The sequence below is a fragment of the Taudactylus pleione genome, unplaced genomic scaffold (assembly GCF_031769625.1).
Source record: "Taudactylus pleione unplaced genomic scaffold, aTauple2 ptg000109l, whole genome shotgun sequence".
NCBI lineage: Eukaryota > Metazoa > Chordata > Amphibia > Anura > Myobatrachidae > Taudactylus > Taudactylus pleione.
The window spans coordinates 7,483,010-7,509,895 of NW_028284511.1; the positions used below are offsets into that span (position 1 = coordinate 7,483,010).

The following is a 26,886-nucleotide window of genomic DNA, read 5'->3' on the forward strand; positions in this document are numbered from 1 at the left end:
CAAATATCTCAAAAAAACTTTTTACATGTTGTCATTATGGGGTATTGTGTGTAGAATTTTGAGGACAAAAATGATTTTTTTTCAATTTTGGAATAAGGTTGTAACACAGGGGTCAGGGAACTTTTTTACCTTTTACCCCAAAATATATTTAGATACACCGATGTTACCCCCTTAATTTGAAAGGAAGGAAATCCTATAGTAGTGCCCCCATATACTGCCCCTGTAGTAGTGCCCCCATATACTGCCCCTATATAATGCCCCTGTAGCAGTGCCCCATATAGTGACCCTGTAGCAGTGCCCCATATAGTGCCCCTGTAGAAGTGCCCCCATATAGTGCCCCTGTAGCAGTTCCCCCATATAATGCCCCTGTAGCAGTGCCCCCATATAATGCCCCTGTAGCAGTGCCCCCATATAATGCCCCTGTAGCAGTGCCCCCATATAGTGCCCCTGTAGCAGTGCCCCCATATAGTGCCCCCGTAGAAGTGACCACATGTAATGCCCCTGTAGCAGTGCCCCCATATAATGCCCATGTAGTAGTTCCACAATATAGTGCCGCTTGTACAAAAAAAATAAAAAAAAGCTGGAGTTCAGAAGAGAACTCCAGCCTCCGGCTAACGCGGCGCTGCATGGAAGGATCCGGGCGCCCGCTGGTAATAACATCTCAGCGGGCGTCCGGCTTAGAGCCTCCCTGGGGCGCCGGGCTGGAAGTAACTGGCGCCGCACCCGGCGCCAGTGACCTCCATTCCTGGGGGTAATGGATGGACAACCGGGCATGCTATGATTAATTTTATTTTTACCCCATTTGCGGTAATTTACCCCGGTTCCCCGACCAGTGCTGTAACATAACAAAATGTGGAAAAAGTGAAGCGCTGTGAATACTTTCCGGATGCACTGTACATAAAGATTGCGGTTATTCTTCAGCATGAACTTTAAATACAGTATATAACTTATTTTAACCAGAGGAGAGTACAATGGATGATGAATGGATGATATGGATTACTCCACTCCACTACAGCATAAGGGGAACTTTAGAGGTCATTTTATACCAAGTGAAATATTTTGTTAGAGATGTTAGATATAGTGTGCCTGCTGACCGACGACAGCTCTATCTTCTGTTCACAGCTAATGCTGGTCAGTTCAAACACGCAACAAATTATTCAGATATGGTTTTCAAGAAGCATCACACAAGTGGGTGGAGTCCAGACAAATGGGACCACACAAGTTTTTCTTCAGCTTGTTTTGCGAAGAGGCTATTGGAAGGTGATTATTTTATTGGGGATTTCTTGTCACCATAAAATATTAGGATTACCATTACTCTTTATTTCATATAGTGCAAACATAACATGCAGCACTTGAAACCATGTTTATACAGCCTCTGCACTAGCGGAGCTTACAATCTAAATATATAGGTCATCGGACGCCCCCGGACAGATGTGCCAGCATACACAAAAGCACAATTATTAACCTATTCAAAGCTTTGTTCGGTAGGTCAACAAAAAATTCACAGAACAGTGTTAGATATTGTACACATGGGCACCAGGGATGTATTCCCCCCTTCACCATGTGGACATTATTCATTTAGTGTAGAACAGTGGTTCTCAGCCATAACCCTCAAATATCCCCAACAGGTCATGTTTTGAGGATTTCTGACTGTGGAAGCAGGTGGGATAATTACTGACCCAGCAAATTAGATAAACTCACCTCTGCATGATTAAAGCAAGCCACAACACATGACCTGTTATTGGTACTTTAGGGTGTAGAGCAGAGGTTCCTAAACTCCGCCACCATAGTCCATGTTTTAAGGATATCCATGCTTGAGCACATATGACATAATGAGCACCTCAGTCAATTTGATTTAAACATCTGGGCTTAAGCATGAAAATCCTTAAGACCTGGGCTGTAAATGGCGGAGTTTGGGAACCTCTGGTGTCAGGGGCAGAGCTATGGGAGACAATGGAGGCGCCTGCCACCGGGCTCCAGCTCTGAAGGGGCACCTCCTCCATTGTCCACAACATATTCACTCCCTTAGGGCTGTAATTATGTACCCGGAGTGTACCGTCATGGCTGCGCAATTCATGGCACCTCTTCCCGGCACCTGAAAAGCCACCAAACACTAGTGGAGAGCTCCATGTCAGACCATCAGCTGCTGCCTTCGTCTATCTATAGCCTGTCTACATTACAGTATCAGCGGCTGCGACGGTGGGGTGGGGACGGGGGGGGCACCAAATTATAACTTGCCTCCGGGCGTCTGGGATGAACTTACGCCACTGTCTGGTGTATAGAACATTCTCTGAATTTATAACAAAATTATTTTTTGTAACTATCATTTTGACAAATGGATCAGCTGTACTCACGGACAGAGGGAAAGTGCACACAGCATACACCATTTTCCCTGTTCATACTCCACTACCTATTTCTTTAACGCTTGTGTAGAACTCCATACTCGCTACTAGCTTCGCAGACGGGCTGATTCTCAACCAGAGCACCAAGCGATGGGATTAATGTGCAATTTGGCAACACATACAGATGGTCAAACTGGGCAAGATCTGGCCACTGAGCAACATACAGGTCGAAAGTCATTTGCCACCCTGTTCTACCTACATGCAAGCTAAAGATCCAATTGTTTTTCATTGGTTTGTCGGGCTAGCGGTTGTTTTGTGGACCATATATGCCACGATATCGTGCCAATTGGCAACTATCACTGCCAATATTGTGGTATATGGCCAAAATGTCAGTCAGTCAATTTGTGTTTGGCTTATCCGATTTAGGGCCGTATTCAAAAAGAAGCAAAAAGCCATTTTCCGTGGGAAGTATCGCCGATCTCGGCTTTTCGTGTGGTCGTAACTTATCTCCAAATTCAAATCCAGCCAGTTTTTCGCCTACGCGGAAAGTCAATGCAATATAATAGGTGAAAAAGATTCGCCTCTGAAGAGCAGGAGAAAAGAAGTGCAACATTTTTATTTAGGGGTGCAAACATGGGGAAACCACTCAGAACCCTTGGGACAGCCCCTCAAAGGACAACAGTGTCAAAAAATCCAGTAAAAAACAAACACCCCAATAAAGTACTTTAATTTTGGGGGCGAAAAAGTACAAAGTGGGGGACAAGCTTAAAAACTAGCGAAATAGCCTTCTTAGGGGTCTGCAAGGATAGATGAGTAAGGGTGTTTTTAGGATTGCAGGTGCATGCAACATGTGTTTTTCAATTTTTTTAAAACTTCACATTAGAGAATTTCGAAGATGCTAGCACCCATTTTCAAGTACTCCAAATTTGACAAGACTACTTTTTTTCACCCAAAAATACTGCTTAATGCCGTTTTTCACCACTTTTACAAGGACGCTAATAACAAGGATTTTAAACGGGAAGCAGTTGGGAAGCTGATGGACGGAATACCGACCGTCGGCTTCCCGACTGTATAATCCCGGCAAGGGTTAAATGACAGGCGTCGAAATCCCAACGCCTGTCATTTTCCCTACGCTGGGAGCCCGACACCTGGCTTTATCGGTAAGCCGGGCGTGGACAGCGATGGGGGAGGGGGTGGAGGGTTAGGTTTAAGGTTCCCGGGGAAGACTTGGGGTTAAGCACTCTCCCCGGGAGGTTAGGTTTAGGCTAGTGGAAGGGAAGGTTAGGGTCCCCCAGACTTAGGTTTAGGCACTTAGAGGGGGGGGTTAGGCACTTGGGGGGGAGGTTAGGGTTAGGCACCCCTAAGGGAGGGTTAGGGGGTAGAATAGGTTAGTCCAGTGGTTCTCAAACTCAGTCCGCAGGACCCCACACAAGTCACATTTTCCAGTTCACCCCGCAGCTGCACAGGTGTATTCATTACTCACTGACCAATTTTGAAAGATCCACAGGTAGAGTTAATTATTTCACTGATTCTGTGAGGAGACCTGGAAAACATGCACTGTTTGGGGTCCTGAGGACAGAGTTTGAGAATCTGTGGGTTAGTCAATACTTACCTTTCGACGATCGGGATTTTCACTGCTGGCGGGATTTGAATCATACTGAATCCTTTTAAACAACTTCAGTACCCCAAGTAGTTTTATTAAGGCTATTTGTAACAAATCTACATTGATCCCCAATGTTAGTGCATCTTTTTGGGGCTTTGCGCCTGTTTTACATTCGCTGCTTACCCTTTTCGCCTGGTTGGTAATTGAATAGAACGAAAAGCGAGGACGTGCACGATAAGTTTTCGCGTCCAAAACTCGTGATGTAAGCAAAGAGTCGGGTAGGCAGAACTTTTTCGCCGAGGCATAACTAATTGAATACGGCCATGATTGTAACAGGGCTGTCCAAATCACTAGAGAAGAGATGTATCAAACCCTTTAAGAGGGGACAGGTGGATAAGTTGCACGTATTAACCAATCAGCTTTTAGCCATCATTTTATAGAATGTACTAGATAAATGATAGCTAGAAGCTGATTGGTTGCTATGGGAAACTACTTCACTTGTTCTTTGTAGGTGGTTTAATACATCCCAACCCCTCGTCTCATTTCTGCACATACTAATGTGCATGTTGTTCTGGAATGAGCATTTATCTCAGCTGGCTGTATATATTTATTACCAATGATTATTAATGGGAGGAGCTTAGATAAATGGTTCAACAGCAATAGCAGCTCAAGTGACAATTCCAACCGGCTGGAGAAAGACGGTGTACAGGTCACAATTTATGTATTAAACAGTTCTCGGGTCAGTTAGTTGCACAGAAAAAAAAAAAAAAAACACGAAAAACAAACAAAATATAATTACAAGTGACATTTTCATTTACATTATTGCTCTAAATCTTCACTTGTAACGGAAGCACTATTTTCTGTAGGGCTCTGAGGTAAAGTTGGTTTGGTTATATCTGAACTGCTTATACAGTCTCCCTTGCGGTTTGCAAGCCTAGACCCTCTCATATATTGTTCTGTACCTGACAGCATGCGTCTCTCTAGGAGTTTAGCCTGTAGCTTTGACCTAAAGATATATAACACCGCACACCTCCATATACACATGTAAATGGAGATATTGTGGACACAGATACAGACATAAAATAATTATATACACAAGTATATACAAATTCACATCTATATATAGGTAAAATATGCTATACCTATAATACACACTGACTGCTAACCCTGTAACACCCCCACCCAGTGGTCACTGCCTGGGATCACAGTGCGGGCTGCCTGGATAACTCGGGCAGCAGCAACAAGCCGGCAGCAGGATAGGGTCTGTGAGACTCTTCTTTAGGGTATTCAGTTTCTTTGCCTCAAACACATCCTTCTCATCCCGAAGCTTTTTGTTCATGTCCCTGGAAGATAAATTGTATATAGCAGCTGCATAATTTTCACGTTGTATATTACTATAGCACTACATTCACAGGGTAAATATACAGACTGCCCTGAGAATATATGGACATTATGGGAGCCTGGATAAGAATCACTCTAGGACTCAATCTGTATATGTGCAACATGTATTTAATATATCTATCTACAACTGTATAGTTTGGTCTGTCACTCCCAAGTCACAAAGTTTGTTTATGCTGTGCAAGTAGCCATAATATCGCAGCCGGTCAGATCTGAATGGTGCAAGTTAGACAATAAAAACAAAAAGTGTGATGGGATATTAGGCTTATTTGCACCGAATAGTTAACCTGTAAACACCTGCCCACTGTACCGATGTCACCAAGGACCACTCTCTGCAGATCTTGGGTTACAGGCAACACAGATTAGCCCCGATCATCAAAATAAATAAATGTGATAGACCAGAGGTTCCCAAATGCGGCCCTCAAGGCTCCCCATCAGTTCAGGTGTTAGAGATATCCATGGTTGAGCACATGTGGTTAAATCAAATTGACTGAGCTACTAATTAAGTTACCTGTGCGCAACCATGGATATCTCTAGAACCTGAACTGTTGGGGAGCCTGAAGGACCGCGTTTGGGAACCTCTGTAATTGACTGTTTGGAGTCAAAGTAATTATATATAAAAAAAAAGTTAAATAAAAAGGTGAAGAAACAAAACAAACAAAAACTAAAAAGACCACACAATTTATTTGCACCACTCCCCAAATATGTGGTAACTAAACATAGTGGATAGAAACTAGTGTATACAATTTGGAACATATTGATAGGGTGCACTAACTAACCATATAAAAATGACCATGGATATATACCTGTGGTACTTTTCTCTTTACTATTTGGTGAAACTGTGTCTCAGCAATCCTAATGCTCTCCTGCATTATCTCTGATTATTAAGGAAAGGAGTTAATAAGCCTGTATGTATCTTATTGAGATTTCCACTGACAGAAGTTACCTGAGCAGCTCCAGTTGGCGCAGGAGACTCTGCTTCTCCTTCTGCATGTTCCGGGAGACTTTATACACATCTCTGCAGGGAAACAAACATCAAAGGTTCAAGTCACTCCTCCCCTTAGCAATTATATCAAATAGTAACAATAGCATAATGTGAGGGCTTAGGACCCATCTCTCTGGTACATCTGAGTGTTTGCCTGCTCAGCCCCATTCTTACAGACACCTTGCAGAAACCCTGATGAGTGTGAATTTGGACCTCATTCCCCCACCGACCCACATATGCTCAATGGGGTTTAACTTTCGGGGCAACAATGGATTAATCTAAGGACATATTCATTTTCCCAGGGTCAAGATTATTTCCAACTTCTGCTAGGAGGGATTATGTTGCTGAAAGTATCCAATAACTAATCGGTAGCAATAGTTAAATAAAATGTGTAAATATTGATGTGATCAATAATGATGTTAACTCCAACATAATCACTCAAACAATGCTTAAAAAAACTCTTGAGTCTGTTTCTCCCGTACTTTTGTAGGTTACCCTTGGTCAGTTCCCAGGATGCACCTTCATACTTGGTTTGGACAGTGGTGGTTTATACAAGAGTAATCATTCTGTTTGTAGAGGACTCACTGTACTGATCTCAGCACCTGTTCTCTCTGCACTCTATCAGTTGCTGGCACACCTTGGCCCTCTGTGCTGGTAGTTTCTTCTTTCACCGTTACCTAAGCAGCTAACCCAGTCTGTCCTCCTGCATCGCTGAGCCCTTCCTGCCTGGATCTGAGCCTGGCCTGCTGCTCATTGTGTTCCAGTAACTGCTTTTCCTTGCACTAGTCCAGTATGTTCTAGACAGTGTTATAACTAATATTCTAGACTACTTATCATTTATACACTATATTGATCCTAGACCTAAACTGTTCCTATTCCTAGCCCTGTTCCCTCAGTGTTTCAATCCACTGTTACCTTGTGTTTTCCGAGTTGTAACCTTTTGGTTTCTAAGTTACAGTCCTGTGGTTTCCGAGCTGTAGCCGGGTGGTATCTTCTTATCCCAACTCACAGTTTTATAATTTACCAAAACTATTCCATATGTGGCGTGTTATTTTTCTATCTATTGTTTTATAGATTAGACATACTGTAATTAAGCTCTAAGATACACTTATGGCGAACACCCATATTCAGGGCTTAATTTCAGCTGGAAGGAAATGCTACTCTCATGCTGCCCATCCACTAGCAAATAAACCTAGCGATTGAGCGATAATGACAGTCGTTATCGCTTGGTAATCGCCTGCAAATAGTGCAGTTTAATCTCTAATACGAGCAGCGATGGGCGTGCCCGCTGGTCATATTGGACATCAATCATCGGGCAAACAAGCTGGTCAACCTGACAATAACATCAGGTTCAGTATGTTCCCAGATGATTGATGAGCCTGCACTGAATGACTGCTCGTTCAGTGTAGGCACATCACAGACATAGAAACGCCTACACGATTACAATGTTGTAATCGTGCTGTTGTTTCTATGTCGTGTAGTGGATGGGCAGCATTAGCCGGAAAACACACATTTGGTACATTTGGTACTGTAAACCAAAGCAGGATTTTAAGTTAAACTTAAATTTTCACTTCTGGCCGCCCTGACAGGCCGATCGGGGCATACAAGTTATTACAGCCAGTAATGTGGTGCACTCCCAGGTGTGGCACACTCCTTATTTATTGTATGCCGACTCTCCACTGTTCAGAGGCGTAAAACTTGTATCTTGTTAAGCCGTGTTGCACAGATGCATACTAATGATTATTTTCAGCGCACTTCATGGCTAGTTAAATATAAAGAACTAACTAAACTATGAAAAAAAAAAACCCTGATACCCCAAACGTTTATCAAGAACCTGTAGCCTGCACTGGTCACTGATAATGTTGGGGGGAAAAAAAGGGAGCATACCCCCCGCCAAGGGTCAACCTGCACCAGGCAATGCCAGTCTGGTCCAGTCACACTAACAGGGAGACCACTGCCCCTGCATGGTAAGCATGGGTGGACTTCCCTAAGGGAATCAAGCCAGCAAATAAAATCTTCAAGGCTGGGAAGGCTGTTATAGTACATAAAATATTGAAATAAAATAGTTGTGTATGTGGTACTACAAGATCCAGCGATCCTTGGCAACTACATCAGTAGGATAATGCTTGTAGAACTACAGTAAGAGTTCTAGTATGCTCATAGGCGTGTAGCACTGCAAGCACCAGCATACCCTGGCAGCCACAGCCAGCTGGAACATGAAGTTACACAGCCGGCGGTCGGGATTTCGTCCGTCAGCTTCCCGTTACACAAGCCAGACCATAAAATAATCACACAGTTGTATTAAATCATTATTAGAAAAAAATACCCAATTTTTTAGTGTGGTAAATTGTTTCCATTAGGGTGACATTATTTAGCTATACTTCTGCATGTATGTTTGGGCTATAAAACTGCTTCCCCATCCAGGCCCGACGTTCACCGACATATCGCGGGTACACACTGCCCGACGGGCAGCATATACATTGGCTGATCAATTGATCGGCCAATGTATCTGTCACCCAGCTTAAGTGTAGAGTGCCTGCCAGAAACCAATTATAAACTGAAATATCTTTTCCTCTTGGCTTTTTTTTGTTTGTAAATTGTAACATGTTTGTTTCATGATAATGGAATAAAAAAATATAATTAACATTCTAAATAAATGTTCCTCAGTTGTTATTGTTCTGTGAGCTTTGATCAGTTGTATACAATAACAGAACCAAAATGATTGATCTGCTTTTTCCCAGTATTGATCCAGATAATAAAAAGGTTACAATGAATAGATATTATAATACCTGTTCCTCATCAATAGACGTTTGCAGTTCTCAAAACAGAAAAGTGTGTGTGTGACAATTGGCATGGCATAGTTTAGGTTTAACCATTTACCTCTTCTTGCGCTCCTGCTCCTCTTGTTCTTGTTTGCGCAGTCCCAAAAGATTGTCTTGTGCATTTTTCAAGTCACCTTTGGTCATCTCCAGTTGCTCAAGCAAGTCCTCATTTAGCTGCTTCAAGCGGTCATTTTGGACTCGTGTCTCAAGTTGCTCACTGTTTATAGAGCGTAGCTGATGCTCCAGCTGTAATAGGAAAATTGGGACAAAGAGGTGTACCAGATGTGACATACATTTTGTAACACAACATAGTAAAAAGATCGACAATGTAAAGGTCGACACATTCTGAATATCGACAGTCAAAAGGTTGACATGGTCATTAGGTCGACCACCAATATGTAGACATGTATTTAGGTCGACATTATAATTATTTTTTTGAAATTCAATGTTTTTTATTGATTTTAAAGTAACAGAATATAATAAGATAACACAATATACCAAAATTTAGTGTGGCAGGCATGAGAGAACAAATGTGACAGTCAATATAATGACATAGCATACCATACGTGAAATTACTGACATTATATATAAAAACAGGAAATAGAATATAGTCTACATCATATAAACAGAAGTGAATAGTAGCCCGAAGGCCCATATAACCATTTAAGAGTACAAAGACTAAAAAGAAGAGCAAAAAAGCTACCCCGCTGCTTCTGGATTGGATCGGTATGAAATACCGCCGGATGTTAGCCCAGCGGATGTTACAGACACCAGAAAGCAGAACAGCAGGATCCAGACTAAGGAAAGTTTCTAACTATCCCTAACCCTGTCACCCCCCTAACCCTCCCTTAGGGGTGCCTAACCCTATCCTCCCCCGTAAGTGCCTAAACATAACCCTCCCTTCCCCTAGCCTAACCCTAACCCTCCTGGGGGAGTGCCTAACCCTAAGCCCCCCAAGGAGCCCCTAGCCTAAATGCGGCTGTCCGCACCCGGCTTACCTTCGTTCGGTATGCCGGGCGTTGGGCTCCCAGCAAAGGTATAAAGACAGGCGTAAAAATTTTGCCACCTGTCATTAGTCCCCTGCTGGTGTTTGACAGTCGGGAAGCCGGCGGTCGGCATTTCAATTGCATGTCTAAACCGTATCGAATTACCACATCTGCCCAAGTATCACAACCGCACAAAAAAAGAAAAATAAATAAACCCATAAAACAAAACCTCCCCATAACCACCCACCCTGTATGACCTAACCCCAACCTAGGAATACCTGGATCCCTAACTCCCCCCCTTCCCCTCTATACTATACTAAACCACCTAAGAAAAAAAACTACCGTCCATACAAATACAGGAAAAATCACATGTAACTAATGGAGAGCAATAGACTAATGATCCTAAACTAGGATCAGCCCGGCTCCCTCACAATATAAAAATATGGTGTGACATCCATATACAATATTTAACAATGTACTACAGGTTGAGTCTCCTATATCCAAATATTCCAAAATACGGAATAATTTTGGCATGACTGATATAATGAACACAGCACTATAAGCATCAGCTCCTCCTAATGCTGACTGCCTTCATGCCTCTGTGTTCAGAGTAAACCCCGCCCTTTACAAGCACCTGTGTTAGGCAATTAAGCTGATCTGAGCAACTACCATTTTTCTTTGTAAGTTTGGAGAGGCATGAAGGCAGTCAGCATTAGGAGGAGGTGCTGATGCTTATAGTGCCATGTGGAGGTTTTTTTGGGGTACCTCCAAGGTAAGTTAGCTCTCAGCTTATATAATGTACTGTTATCATGCAGTACATCAATTGTAATTATATGACCCAGAGTGGGTGCTACCATTATGTAGCAATAATTATTTTGGGGTGAGCGTTTGGGAGTGGGGCCCCAGGGGGGGTTCTGACTGGGCCTTTCTCATGGCATCACTACTTAATTCACATAGAATACTTTTATCACTTCTCTATTTGTTTGTACATTATATATGTCATTTTAATTCTTTATCATTTCATTAACACTTATTGATTTATCTTTACACATCTTTTCTTTATACTTCACTATCACCTTTTTCGTGTGATGCCCTGGGGATGGCCCTTGGTTGGAATTTTTTTGGGTTGCCTTGCTTCTCGGACGTGAGCCCCTTTAATATTAGGGACGCCAGTATAGAGGAGCCTTGACGATTGGCCTGGCGCTTATTCATATATTTGCAAATATGTGTAACCAATACCTCTAAATCTCTATTATCATGTAGGATTTAAGTATTGTTTTTGCTGCAGTGTGCTGGAGGGCAAATCTCTTTTTTTCCTGTGTTCAGTGTAAACCCTGCCCTTTACAAGCACCTGTGTTATGCAATTAAGCTGATCTGAGCAACTACCATTTTTCTTTGTATGACTGATATAATGAAATCTTTGATTTTTAATGGTTCAATGTACACAAACTTTGTCTAAGGCACAAATTGTTAAAAATAATGTATAAAATTACCTCCAGGCTGTGTGTATAGGAAACATAAATGAATTTCATTTCTGTACATAAACTTTGCTTGTGCCACAAAATTGTGCAGTGTGTATAAGGTGTATATAACACATAAATGCATTCTGTGTGTATATTGGGGTCCCATTCCCAAGATATTTCATTATGATATGCAATTATTCTATAATACGGAATATTCCGTTATCAAAAATACCCCTGCTCCCAGGCATTTTGGATACGGGAGACTCAACCTGTAATATATATATATATATATATATATAATATACCGGCGCCCGGCATCCCGATCGAAGGGATGCCGGGGGACTTAGGTTTAGGCAAGGGGGGGTTAGGGTTAGGCACTTGGGGGGGAGGTTAGGGTTAGGCACCCCAAAGGAGGGTTAGGGGGTTAGGTTAGTCAGTACTTACCTATCGACGATCGGGATTTCCAGTGCTGTCGGGCTTCCGCTGCTGGGAACTCTGCTTTTGCGGCCGGCGGTATTTCATACCGATTCCATAATAAATATTATATATATATATATACATACATACACATACATACACACACACAAAAATCAGAATAGACAAAATTGCTAGATTTTACAAACTATAAACTAAATATGGAGTTTAAAAATGCTAATCTTAGCCCGGCCAATCCTCGGCATCCTGTGAGATGGTACAAATAGTCCCATCTCCGTTCCCCCAAGGACACAACATAAAATGTAGAAACAATACAAGTCTCCTGCCATCTGAGGATAAAGAAAAAGAAGCAGGGGGTACTGTAGGTATACGTCCCAAGCCTTCAATTCATCTGGGTAAAGTGAAGAGCAGGTCTTCAGAAGAATCAGAACAGAAATCGAGATATCCAAAATCTGAGTGGGCAGCAGATTCAAAAGTAAACGCAGACTTTTCACAGGATAAGTCCAGAAATTGCTCTGTTGTAGAGGAGATACAGACAGCAGCTATAGAACTTAGAGATGTCATCACCATATCTTCAAGCTTTGTAAGAAGCCTTAAAAGCAGAGGCATTAATAGCCTGAATAATGTACTGCAGAGATCGAGCCATCACTAAAGTATACAGCCACCAGTAGAAGAGTTCCAGCAGGTCAAGGAAAGTTAAGTAACGACCAGCAGGAAAATCAGAGACAAGATGGTTGGTGGCTAGCACACCACCAGAGCTCACCAGCACACAGCCACAGAGAGACCATCAAAACCAAACAGGATTCCTCCTCAGGGCCCCTGATGGTCAGGGGAAGATGCCCTAAGTAATTAGAAGCTTAGAGATGAGAAAGTCACCAATAACAGGATATTTAGGAGGATATCAGCAGGAGAGCCGGCTGAACGCACCCGTCTCCTAGCTACTCCAAGCCACGCCCCCTAGGTCGACACACAAAAATCAACATGGTTTTTAACTATTTTTAGGGTTGGTTTAGGCTAAAATATTCAACATGTCAACATTTTTGTGTTGACATGTTAAATGTCAAGTTTTTTTAATGTGTCGGCCTATCTAACCATGTTGACCTAACGACATGTCTACAAATTGGTGGTCGACTTTCTAATGTCGACCTATTTACCGTCAACAAGTTATACCACACCCCAGGAAACTTAGTGGTTACTGATAGCTATAATGGGAAACTTTGGATATACAGAATGTAATAAAAAACAAATCAATTGAGGGCAGACGTGTTGCCCTTCAGCTCCCTACAAACCCTCGTAGATTGTCCTGCTACGTCTGCCCCTTGCTGTTTGGGGAGATCTCTCCTGCATAATTACCCCCTCGGGGCTCCGCTGATCCCCCGGCTAGCAGTCGCGAAGGCTTATCTCCTCCGGGGCCTTTGTGGCCTACTCCGCCTCCAGAGTCCACGGCCTCGATTTTCAAGCCGGGCCCGCCGGTGCCGCACTTACCGCCGATCGCGGCCGGACTTTCCCGCGGACGTCCTGTCACCTTGGACCCCACTCTGCCTGGCTGGAGTAGTGGTCTGGGTGGCCTGTGGAGTCGGGGGAACCCAGGAGAGACCCGTAAACGGAGCCGTGAATCGCGGGAGGGCGCCATTTTGGCTCCTTTATAACTCCCCCTGCATCACCTCAGCATCTGCCGCTTGGGAGACCCTGACACCAGGAGTAAAGAGGACAACTTACCAGGGCCCCTTTGACCAACCACCTCTATACACAGGTACATGATATTATCAAATCTATTGATTCCTGTGTTGAACTGTGGCTCCTGATTCCTGTCTCCCTTAAATCTGCTCCCTGAGTACACACTGAGATACTGCAGCTATAGGTGGCAGTGACGAGTGATCTGTCGGCTGGCCCGGGGTTGCAGTTTTGACTCTGGTCTCCTTAATATTGCAGTGCCCTCTTCAGAGAGTAATCGAGTTATAGCAGACGCCATTTGTGCAAACATATAATAACAAAATCAGTCACCTTTATGGTTATTGCTCTCTATGCCTACTTGTTCTCCAGGAGCCCGGGCGGACTACTGAAGTGTCGTTACTAGTTGTGACTCACTATGTCTCTCTGAAACAGCTTTCCGCGTTGGCCCTGATGCCCCTCTGAAACTTATCAACATGCACATTTAATTTTTCCTTCTCAATGTAACCACCGACCATAAATTTAAACATCACCAGTACCTGTATCTGCTCGACACTCTAGTTGGAGGTGCCGCTTCATTGGATCACATCGGTATGGCTCCAAAAAGAATAAAAGCGGCCAAAACGGCCCCACCTGTTCACTTTTTTGGATCCTCTTCTACCTCTACTAAAAGTCGTCTTCAACAATCACCACCTGAGTCTGCTACGTCTCCAAAATCCCCACCTAGACAAGCAAGTGGTCCTCCTGTACCTTCTCAGGAAAATGAGGACAGTTTAGATGGTCCAGTTACCCTGCGTTCCATTCATACTATGTTAACGTCATTTAAGGTGGATATAACCTCGGAATTAAAATATACCATTCAATCTCTGAGAGCTGATATTAGTGAAATCGGAGATCGTACCGACCATTTGGAATCTAAAATGGAAGAATTGGTTGCATCACATAACGACCTAATCTCAGCACACGACTCTCTGCAGGAGGAATTAGCCTCTGTGTGAGACAAGGTAACAGATCTGGAATACCGCTCCAGACGGAACAACATTAAAATAAGAGGTATTCCGGACTCCGTCACAAATGCTGAGTTATATGATTATGCCACGGAATTATTCCAGAAACTTCTTCCTGATGCCTTACCCTCGGATCTTCTGATAGACAGAATCCATAGACTTCCAAAATCCAAACAAGCTCCAGCCCAAGCACCTAAAGACACCCTCCTTAGAGTTCATTTCTTCCATATTAAGGAGCGTATACTTAAGGCTACTCTCCCTTCCTCCCCCACAGTTGAATGTCTGGACAATCTCCAACTTTTCCCTGACATTTCCCCAGCGACTCTGGCAAAACGACGTCTTTTCCTCCCAATTACACTGGCCTTGCGTAAAGAAAATATTCAGTATAGATGGGGATTCCCGACTAAACTGATTGTATGACTGTATACGAGCCATTTCTTGTTACAATCTCCAGAAGATGGGCCGGCTATTCTTCAAAAATGGGGTGTTGCTCTTACTAACCCTACCAATATGCCTCCTAAACCTATACCCCAAGAATGGTCCACAGTGCCGAGGTGATCCCTTGGGGTGGAGTATCTTTACAGTTACTGGCTGTAGTTCTACCATTCCAAGCTATATTTAGTATTTTGTTATTCAAAATGCTCTGTTTTTATTTTTTTTACCTGTACTTTCTATGTGTATTAGGTTTACGGCTTTATGATGTACTTTATCTAAGATTTTTCATTCAGTTCTTTCACAGCTAAGGGCATATATTATATTTGCGTGGTTATTTAGTGGATTGGGTTGATGAAGAATATACTCAATGTTATTGGTGGACCGTTAAATAGCTTAATGGATAACTGGTAGTATATGAGACTTCCATATAATTTGGGAACTGCTTTCTACAGTCTTTCTGCCTTTTGTAGTGGTTACATTGCATTTAATTTTTATTTTTTTTTCTCTTTTCTTTATATACATAAATGATATTTGATAGGTTGTATCAAATATGGCTATGTTTGAATGCTAACTATGTTGTTAAAATTACAATTGAAGGAATTATTTGAAATGAGGGGTATTAGGTGGTCTTCTCTTTGAGCCTCCCCCCCATACTTCCAATTTTTCTGTCATGTTCTGTTTCAATGACAGAAACTCTAGCTCCTTTATGGATGCTATTTCGGTTTGTTGTATTTTTTGGTTTTATATGTTTGTTATTTTATTTATTAATTTTTTATGCATACAATCTCTGTATTTGTCATTTTTGTGCAGGTCTATTTGTAAAAAATCCACACCACATTTATCTGATTCCTCCCCATGGTCAATTTTTTAAGCATAAATGTTAAGGGCCTTAATTCACCTCATAAGCGACTTCTTGCATTAAAATACTTCTTAGATCAAAGAGCTGACATAGGCCCTCATTCAGAGCCGTACGCTCTGAGCAGAGCGCACGCTCTGAATGAGGGCCGTCCTCCATAACTATGGAGCGTCCTCCTGGATGCTCGTATAGCTGTGGGTCACCACCCACAGCCTATACGAGCGTGCAGTTTGATGGCCGCGATGGTCTTGACCATCGCGACCATCGAAACTGCGAGCCGGAGCCTGCGTTTGAGGTTTTCAACCGCAAGGCCCGGAGTGATTTTGGCTCTATCAGAGCCAAAATCACTCCCACTGACATCACTAGTGATGTCAGTGCGCCGGCTTCTGACGGTAGGCGTTCCCTTAGGAACGCCCCCGTCAGGGAGGCACGCTTACCAAAGGGGGCGTGCTGTCAATCAACATCGACAGCACGCCCCCTTTGATCAGACACAACAAGCGAAGGAAAGTCCTTCGCTCGTCGCGTCTGGCGCATGCGCACGACGGAGCTCCCTCCATCGTGCGCATGCTCAGTGCAGAACATCGACCCACTTGCGAGCGGACAGCCGCTCGCGAGTGGGTCTGAATCAGGCCCATAGTGTCAATTCAAGAATCCCATTTCCCATTACATTCTACTGCTCAGTTTATTAATAAAGCCTATGCGACTTGCTATACCTCCTGTGGCCCATTTAAGAGGAATGGAGTAGCCATACTTTTGAGCAGATCATGCCCATTTAAAATAGAAAGTAAATGGGTGGATTGCAGTGGTAGATATATTATCTTGGTGGGGAAGATAGGTACTAAATACATCACTCTAGTGTCAATATATGTCCCTAATACAAGACAACCTAGTTTTCTTAAAAAGTTTTTACTTAAATTACAGGAGACTAGAAAGGGAGCTTTATTCATTATGGGCGACTTTAATCTTGCACCCGATCCTAAATTGGACAAATCTTCTTCTCTCGATAAACAATCATTGAATGTGGCTTCCTCCCTAGCTCGTTCCTTCTCGCACTTGTTGGCTGAATTTGACCTATATGATGTTTGGAGAATCAAACACTCAAGAACACGTGATTATACCTTCTATTCAGCAGTTCACAAATCATACTCTAGAATAGATCTTCTCTTGACTGATAAATGGTCTCTCCAGTCCATTCCCCGGATTGATATCTTACCAATTACTTGGTCCGACCATGCTCCCTTACTATGGTCTTGGACCCCCTTTCCCACGTCTCCCACCTTTAGACCTTGGCGTTTACAAGAATATATTTTATTAGATGATGTTGGCTCGCGTGTCATCACTGACGCATTGACTGCATATGTAGAATTAAATTCTCCCAAAGACACTTCAGCCACGAATCATTGGTGTGCACTCAAGGCGGTAATGAGGGGGGCTGCTATACAAGCCGCAGTTAAGATTCGGAAATCGAATCAAGAAATATATCTCGCATATCAAGCTCATCTTTTAAAATTAGAAGCCCAACATAAACAAAATCCAAAGGATTCTATTGTTCTCTCTGCCCTATTAGAAGCCAGGAAGAAGTTAAATAATCTACACCTCTCCCAAATTCAACGTGCTATCACTAAATTAAATCAGAAGTTTTACTCTCTTGGAAATAGAGCTAATAAACTGCTAGCCCGCAAGCTTAGAGGGAAAAATGCTATTAATAGAATTAAAAGTCTCTCTAACCCCAATGGATCCTCAATATCAAATCCTAAAGATATTGCTCAACAATTCGCCTTATACTATGAAAAGCTTTATAACCTTTCTCAAGATACCCATATACCTCAGCCCTCTGAATCTGTGATAAATTCATTCTTAGATTATGTTAATCTTCCATGTCTTTCCCCTTTAGAAGCAGAAGCTTTGTGTCCCTTGGAGTGATAGCGAAGTATTAAGAGTGGTTAAATCCCTTAAAAAAGATAAAGCACCTGGCCCAGACGGATTCATTAACAGTTTCTATACGCATTTTCAAACCATTTTGACCCCTATTTTAGTCAATTTATTCAACGATGTCTCTACTCAATCATTTCCTAAAGAAATGTTAGAAGCCCAAATCATCACTATTTTGAAGCCTGGCAAGGACCCGACACTTTGCCCAAACTATAGGCCAATAGCGTTATTAAATTCAGATATCAAATTATATGCAAAAATAATTGATAATAGATTGAATCCTATTCTCCCTAATTTAGTTTCTTTCGATCAGGTGGGCTTTATCTTAGGGAGACAAGCGCCAGACAATACCAGAAGAGTTTTTTCCCTTCTGGAAGCCCAAGCAGCTTGTTCCTTGCCTATGGTTTTATTGTCCTTAGACGCGGAAAAAGCCTTCGATAGGCTACACTGGCTTTTCATGTCCCGGGTCCTGGCTAAGTTTGGCTTTTCTGGCTTGTTTTTGAAGACTATCTTGAATCTCTACACTGTCCCTTCGGCTAGAGTATACAGTAATGGGTTTTTGTCCAACGGCTTTAATATCTCTAACGGGACTAGACGGGGGTGCCCCCTTTCACCTTCAAAAATTTAGATCCTCCTCCTCCTTTGTGGGCTTCAATATTGGCCATAAGCAGCATAGGATATGTCTTTTTGCTGATGACGTCCTGCTATTCGTCACGAAACCAGACATTTCCTTACCTGCTCTTCACAATATACTTCAAGAATATACTGCATCTTCATACTATAAACTAAATACCTCAAAATCAGAAGCACTAGCATTCAATCTTGATCAGGCTTCCCGAGATAAACTCCGGAATCAATACCCTTATGCCTGGCAGACATCATCTCTTAAATATCTGGGGATCAATATCCCTCTAAATCCTCAAAATGTTATTAAATATAATTATCAGCCTTTGTTAGAACAATTCTCAGCACTTACCAAAGCATGGGTTAATTATGAAATCTCCTGGATGGGCCGTCTCTCTTCTGCAAAAATGATGTTTCTTCCAAAAATTCTGTACTTATTTAGAGCCATTCCATATTTAGTTCCATTGAATCTGCTAAACAAATTCTATGCAGTTCTGTCTACGTATATTTGGAAGGGTAAACGTCCTCGTATAGCTAGGACTCGACTATTTCGGTCCAAATCTAGAGGGGGACTAGCGGCTCCTAATCTCGAATTCTACCAACACGCTTGTCTTTTGGATCAGATGAAAGACTGGTTAGCCCCTCTACCGATTAAGCCATGGGTATCTATTGAAATCTCTGTATCTCAAACTCTCCCCTTACGGGACATCATGTGGACTAAAACTGCTGATAGACCCCATAAATCCCTTATTCCAAAGAGCGTCTCTGATACCCTTATAGTTTGGGACAAATTGATTTCCACACATGGAGAATTTTCTCTTCCCTCGTCTCACATTTCTATATTAGCCCTTTCTCGACTGATCCATGATCTAGTATTAACACCCTGGCATGAGAAAGGTATTATAACAGTTAGAGATCTTTATACTAACCATCAATTTAAATCCTTTCAACAATTACAGGATCAATATGGTATTCCCAAAACTGACTTTTTTAAATTTTTGCAGATGAGACACTGGGTATTTTATAACTATGGCCCAAATCATCTCCTTCCCACCCCACCTCCCTATATACTTTCTAAACTGTCTACTACTGGCCATAAGAGTGGTATTTCTATGTGGTATAATACGCTTATGACTCCGATAGAGGAATCTAAACTTTCTATACAATTCAATTGGGAGTCGGATCTTAATATATCTCTAACTGAAGAAGATTGGTCTATTCTATTTATGAACATTTTCAAAATGTCCAAATGTTTGAACCATTCTGAAATGCTCTATAAAACTAATTCACGGCTTATATTACACCCCAATCAAGTTGCATAGAATCTGGCCAGACTCCTCTAAATTATGTTGGAGGAATTGCGGGTTAGACGGTACTCTGATACATATCTTTTGGTCTTGTCCTAATATATTTTCCTTATGGTCAGAGGTATTTCAATTAATAGCTCAGGTCACTATGGAGACTCTTCCCCAGTCTCCAGAAATCGCACTCCTACATTATTTTCCTCCTACAATACAATCACATAATAAGTATGTTGTTGGACACATTTTGATAGCTACAAGGGCAGCTCTAGCACAATATTGGAAGAGACCTGACCCCCCCATCTCTCTCGATAATAATATCCAAAATTCAGAGAAGTTTTGAAATGGAAACCTCTGGATTTAAATATTCTTCATCATCCTCGTCCCCACTGCTAAAATGGCGACCCTGGTTGACCTTTATTGAATCATCTTCTCACACGACATCCGTAATTGGCTAGCTTTAACACTGCCCCAACTCGATATGGAAAAGGTTAATATGACAGACCACACATGTTTTCCCACAAATAATGGTTGTATGTATTGTACTGTTCTGTTTTGTCTTTTATAATTTATAGTAATGTTTTGTATTACTTGGTTTTTCTATGTAATACTTGCTATATTTTTATTTTCTTTTTTATATTATATAATTTGTCTAGTTTATATATTTTTTTCTGTATTATATTTTCTTTTTTAATTTTATTTTATTTGTATAAAATTTCAAAAATATAATGTTTATATTATGATGATTGTAAATTACTGTTTACTATTGTCTTATCTGATGTATATTGGATTTTTTTGTTCCACTAATAAAAATTATTTGAGTTAAAAAAAAAATAAAAAATCAATTGCATAAACTTTCAAGTCTAAAGAGATGAAATTATAACAAAAGTATCTAAGACGACTGCCCACAGCACGTGGTTACAGCGGGAATTTGCATGGAATCTTTGTAATGTTATGTAGTGTTAGTAACTACAAGCCATCCCCGTGCTGTATCTTTCATATATATTGCATACTCCAAAGACGCAGCTGCTGTGAGAACTGCGTCCATCTCTGAACCAGACCCCTAGACACAACTGTTGGTAGGTGTGGCCTCTAATTAGAATTTCTGTCTGTCATCTTGGACACTTTGTTGCAGCACTACAAATGAGAGGGGAACCTAACTGGCAGATCGCTATAATCTCCTGGGCTTTTCTTGGGGCTGACACAGTTAACGACGGCTGTAGCAAACATAAATATGATGATTACATACGAAGTTCAGCTTGGGATAGAGCCAGTATTTCAGGAGGTCACAGTTATTTCCTGTGTGAGTTATAAGGTGTGTTCTTATCACAGCACATGTTCCAGGGGTTTATTTAAGAACGCGAACAACAGCAGCACATCGTGCTGATGCCGCCTCATTACACAGCTCATAAATGTGTCGTCATTTCACTATCTCTGCCTTGGAAGATAGCTCAGGTGTGAGAGATCATAGTAGAGCCTTATTACAGATGTGTCCACATACATCTTTATTCCTTGTGTGCTAAGCAGCCCTTCTAGTTGTGCAGAGCATCTATTTCTGCAACTTTTTCCCATCAAATGAGTCTTATTCGCAAAGCGATAGCACAAGCAGCTTCTGCTGAGTAAAATGATATGCGGCATGACTATATCTGCGTGCGACTGCGGGTGTATCTGCATGTGAAATGCTAAGTTGCAGTATTACAGCTGCTAACACTGTACCGTAACATTTCTCATGCAGATACACCCGCAGTCACACAAAATATAGGCATGCCACATATTTTAATCAGCAGAAGTTGCTTGTGCGTCCTATTTACATCGCTTTGCAAAGAAAACGCATTTGAAGGGGAAAAAAAATCACACAAAAAGACGCTCAATGCTACAGAGTCGTACGGCGCTCAAGCATTATGTTTAATGTGACTTGTAGCGCACTGAGGTAAGATGTATGTCTACACATGTGAACTTACTAAATGAGCTTTCGGTAATCCATTATTCTGCAGATACATAGAAGGGTGAGGCTTTCCAACATAAGTATCTCCCAGTGTATGAGTGATGAACAATCTTCTGTCATCTAGCTGTCTCTGTTACCATGCCAATACTTTATTCAGGTGTCCTTGCTGTAAACAGAGACAAAAGGCTTTAACATTCCAGGGTAAATGAGACCTGCCCTGAGACACTGGTTACACTCCCTTGGCACACTACTAGATCTTCCTCTATGTAACTGCAATGCTGGCCTTCCTCTATGTAACTGCTATGCTGGCTTCCTGGCTCAGACACGTAAACGTCAAAAAGTTTGATTAACTTAATTTGTTCTTACAAGTAGTTTAATAGAATTATCAATTGGAAATAAATATAGTATCTAGTCCCACAATATTCTGTACAAACTGCTCCTTCGTAACTTTACGTATTACCATCCGGTGTCAGATTTGCCTATTCTTTATCAAAAGTCACACACCATACTTCCTTACATCTACCTGCTTTCATGCCCAAATCATCAATGTGATTGATACACGGTCGTATTCACATCCATGTCCCAACAAACCATTCTCCATACAGCCAATGGTACAGGACAGTATAGAAGTAGTTTACACCAGCCAGCAATAGGATATCACCAGTTACTAGCATTACCCCACTTTTCTCCAACTCCTTTGTTCCGGTGTACCATAACCTGTGCTCCTTTATATGTTCAGTAACTATCTCCATTCTGAGACCAACAAGACACTGAAGGGAGCCGATCCCATCTAATCACTGCTGCTCTATCACAAACAGTTTAGTCCTGCGAAGTGTTCCTCATGTCCTCAGGGGTGTTTTGTCTCAATGGATTAATAAAAACATTACACCATGAAAGACTCTTACTAAAAGTGATGTAATAAGTGAAGCGTGAAAATCCAGCTTCATGTAAATGCCAAAGCATAAAGTGGAGAACTTGACTTTGGCAAAAGAACTGAAAAAGGGCTTTGTTTAAGTGATATTTGGCTGGATTGGATATAAAGGCAATGTACCATACTCAGGGTTGGACTGGCCCACAGGGGAAATTAACTTGGTTGCTTGATTTGTTTTTATGGAAACTACACCAAGATTAGCCCTCCTGCCAATCAAAGTGGGTGGTCCTGACACACCCCTGCCCCCTCATTTATAAAGGGGCCCTGTTCTTTGCATGTCCTCTCTAATGGTTGGCCAAGTCCCTTTGTTGTGACTGGCCACACCCCCTCTGGTGGCTGGCAGGGCCGGATTATAGACGGGGCCCCTACACTGCCAAAAACATTCCAGGCCCCTCGGGACCCTCTATGGCCGATCCGATCACAGCCGGCAGCATAAAGCACTGCAGTGCGGTGACAGCACACTCCATCACACAGCGTGACAGCAGCAGAGGATGGAAGCCCTGCCCCCACACTGAGATAATGTCGCGATTCGCGGGTGTATTGACAGGTGGCGGGACCTATTGCAGTGAAGTGCCTGCCCCCATTAGAAGCCTACCCTGCTGCCTGTTGCTGTAAATGGAGGTAGGGAAATATCTATGTGCTCCCTTCCCCCCTCACTCTCTAACTCGCTCATGACTTCTCTCTCTAGCTTCATCCCTATATCCATCTATCTATCTATCTCATATCTACCTATCTAGCTCTCATATCCATCTACAGTATCTCTCATATCTATCCACAGTATCTATCTATAGTATCTATGTACAGTATCTATCCATCTCCCTCATATCTATCCATCTATCTCGATCTCTCTCTCCATCCCTCTCTTCCTCTATCTCACTCGCTTGCTCTCCCCTCTCTATGAGTGGCATGTACTAAAGGGGAAAATGAGGTGAAACTCCCGAAAATGCAGCTTTTGGGGGTTTTACCGCATTCCCCATATGTACAAAGCACCGGAATGCTTCGTCCTAATGGGTAACGCCATATTCAGGTGGTGTTACCCCATAGAAGCTAATGGGCTTCTTATCGGGACGCTCCCCCATGGGAAGAATCCGATCGGATCCCTCCCATCACCCCTTGCGGCCAATGCCAGAGGGACTTCTGGGTGTTAAACCCACAAGCTCCTCTGTCCGGAGCCATCGCAAAAGACAGCTCTTATCAGAAGAACGATCATTTGCAATATTCTAGGTACATATCATGGTAATCAACTGCGGTATGTACCCAAAGACAGCTTAATGTACCTATATCTCACTCCCACCCCTCTCTCTGTCTGCCTCCCCTCCTCTCTCTAACCCCCACCCCCCAAAATCCTGTGTTTGCTCCTAACAGTGTACTAGATCATTTATGCTATGCTGCTGGGGGTTGGTTCCCAGAAGTGTTGCGGACGTGAAGTAGTATACTGAGATCCTTTCCGGTCAGTGGAGAGTCCGGAGACAAGGGGTGTAGTAGTCGTCGTGTGGGGCTGTAGCAATTTTATCGATGGGGCCCCCACAACTTAGTTGCCCCAGGTCCCCACAAGCCTTAATCCGGCCCTGGTGGCACACCCCTTAAGCTTGGGCCCCAACCACTGCCTTCCCTAGTGGACCCTTTATGCCCCAGTCCAACACTGACCATACTACCAATATTCATAGCCTGATCCTCCTTACCATAACACTCTCAAATAAACCCCTTTTCTAATATTCAAAACATAGCTTCCACATCACCAACCCCCTCTGTGCCACCGTGCTATGCCACATAAACAGAGATCACATCCCTGGCAGCAAAGAATAGAGGACTATAGTCACTGGTAATGATAGTAATCTGTAGCAGCAGGTCATGTGGAGGTGACACAGAGCACACAGGGAGACCAACGTTCTAAACTTATACGGTGTATTATAGTTCAAAGTCTTTACTACAGCAAATGCTCCAGGAATGGCTTAATAAGTAACGCCAACATAACTTTATACTAAACATCGGCTTTTTAAAATGGACACAGAGAGATTGTGTGAAATCACCAAGTTTCAGTGATTTTGGCAGCTATTTGCAAGATAGTAATGTCATTAAAAGGCAAAACCCTGACCCTTAACACATTGCTGGTTTGAAAACAGGTGTAGATTTAGCAAAATCACATATTTTTGGTTAATTTATTACCTATTACATTGCCCCATACTATGAGAGTCATTGTACATGCTGAAAAACACACCCTTTTGTGACATGTACAGTATATGTTTGTAGGGTTACCATAGTAGCAAAATCTTCTGTGTGAAGTCTGTAAACAAGGAATGTTTTGTCGCACATATACACAATCACACACTAAAAAATGATTGTTTTATCACACACTAAGGAGAAATGTAATATGTGCGCACAGAGAGCTACTCAGAAGTACTTAAGGGCTGTTAGGTAGTCATTCAGTTCCAAACTGCATAGCAACCAATAACACATTACCTTTTGTTGTCTACCTTGCACAAGTACAAAGAAACCTAATTGCTGAATGATTGTTGCGGATTACTGAACTGACATTACACTTGACTTATAAATATCATGTTAAACAGAAGCATTAATTTCTGTTCAGCAAACATTCATTTAGAAAAAGGGTACACTATAATGCTGGGCAGCTGTGACAGTTAGTGAAAAGAAGTTTCAGTAAGAAACTGTTTGCAGGAACGATGCATATATTCAATAAATTAAGTTTTGGGACTATAACTTCCCTGGTTTCTGAGCATGAGATACATAGTACAGAACCGAGCATAGTAAAGGATCTGGGGCCAGGCCACAGTACAACATGGGGACCAGTGCTTGAAACTCTGGCCTAGGGCCCTTGTGTAAGAGACTAGCAATCCAATGCTCCTGATTTCCTGAAAGAGGAGAAGATTTATAATCTGTATTGGTAAAAGCAGTGGCAAAAGTTCTGCAAAGAGATTCTTAGCTCAATGTGCTACAAAAGTAATTACAGTGTAATAGATAAAAGTCTACATGGGCTACCGAGCTTGGGAATCTTTAATAGAGTAAGCCTGTGACTGAGTTTCATCATGTAAGGCACAGGGTTTCCCATCCATCCTGTGCCATTGTGTCACCTGAGTTGTGAAGAACATACTGTATTTTCCCTTTTGTCTACACTGCTGTAACCTTATATTATGAAGGGCACACAGCCCATGCTCATTACACTAGCAGTTCCAGTCCTCGCAGCAAATGTGCTCAGCGGAGACCAGGAATAATAGATGACATAGTTACATGGAGAGGGAGTGTCGGATACACTATACCTGTCTCTGACGCAGAGCAATGCCCTCCAGTTCTTGTTCCTTCTTAATCAGCTCCCTCTGCAGATCCGTGTGTCTGTGCTGCTGCCTTGTGGAGTCCTGCACACAGGGATGGGCGATGCAATGATTACTCTATGTTTACAGTCAAAAGTTGTTAAGTATTACTATATTCTAGAGTGGATTCATATTTCATTATAAATCTTTCATCTTGAATGGCGGTTTCAGCCTTTAGGGAACACAGTAGCAATATAACAATATTTTATTCCTGAATTGTAATATTAAACATATAATATTGTTATTATTAAAAAGCTTTATATTATTCTTTTTATATTATTCTTATTTGCTATCAAATTAAAATATCCGACGAGCTGCCCGCTACTGGCCAATCAATATGCGCTGTTTTGCAGCCATTAATAGATAGGTTTACTAACACACACTTTGATGTGTGGTTTTTATACAGTGCAAGTTACTAAAGGCCAGGTCGCAATCATAGCCCATTAATGAAAACCTCCATCCCAGTTTCATACAATGGGTACCATACAGATTAGCTGATGTAATAAGTAACCAGTTTGTCAAACCGCAATTGTCACTTATTAGTCACAAAAAGAAAAGATGCTTTGGTTACACATCTATGCATAACATTATTAATGAAGTCTCATTTAATAATATGCGCTCTAGTTATACTAGACTATGGGGGAATTGTAGCAAGCCTTCCAAAGCGTGAAGAAGTAGACAAATAGAGACGTTACTCATAGCAACCAATCAGCTTCTAGCCAACATTTATCAAAGTACTTTCTATAAAATGAAAGGTAGGAGATAAATGGTTGCTATGGGCAACTTCACTCTTTAGTAGGCTGGATACATCTCCCCTGCAATCA

The 26,886-nt window shown here is 42.1% G+C and overlaps 1 protein-coding gene across 3 annotated transcripts in view; it reads right to left on the reverse strand.

The window, feature by feature from the left end:
* Positions 1–422: 422 nt before the first annotated feature.
* Positions 423–26,886, reverse strand: part of CRACR2B (calcium release activated channel regulator 2B) — a 106,106-nt gene continuing 79,642 nt past the window's right edge. For all 3 annotated transcript variants that reach the window (XM_088470988.1, XM_088470987.1, XM_088470989.1), the window contains exons 7-10: positions 26,012–26,107; positions 9,209–9,396; positions 6,290–6,361; positions 423–5,288 (exon numbers count right to left, since the gene is read on the reverse strand). In XM_088470988.1, coding sequence (XP_088327114.1) covers positions 5,135–5,288; positions 6,290–6,361; positions 9,209–9,396; positions 26,012–26,107 — 510 coding nt within the window. In that variant the 3' untranslated portion in view covers positions 423–5,134. The remainder of the gene's footprint in view (positions 5,289–6,289; positions 6,362–9,208; positions 9,397–26,011; positions 26,108–26,886) is intronic.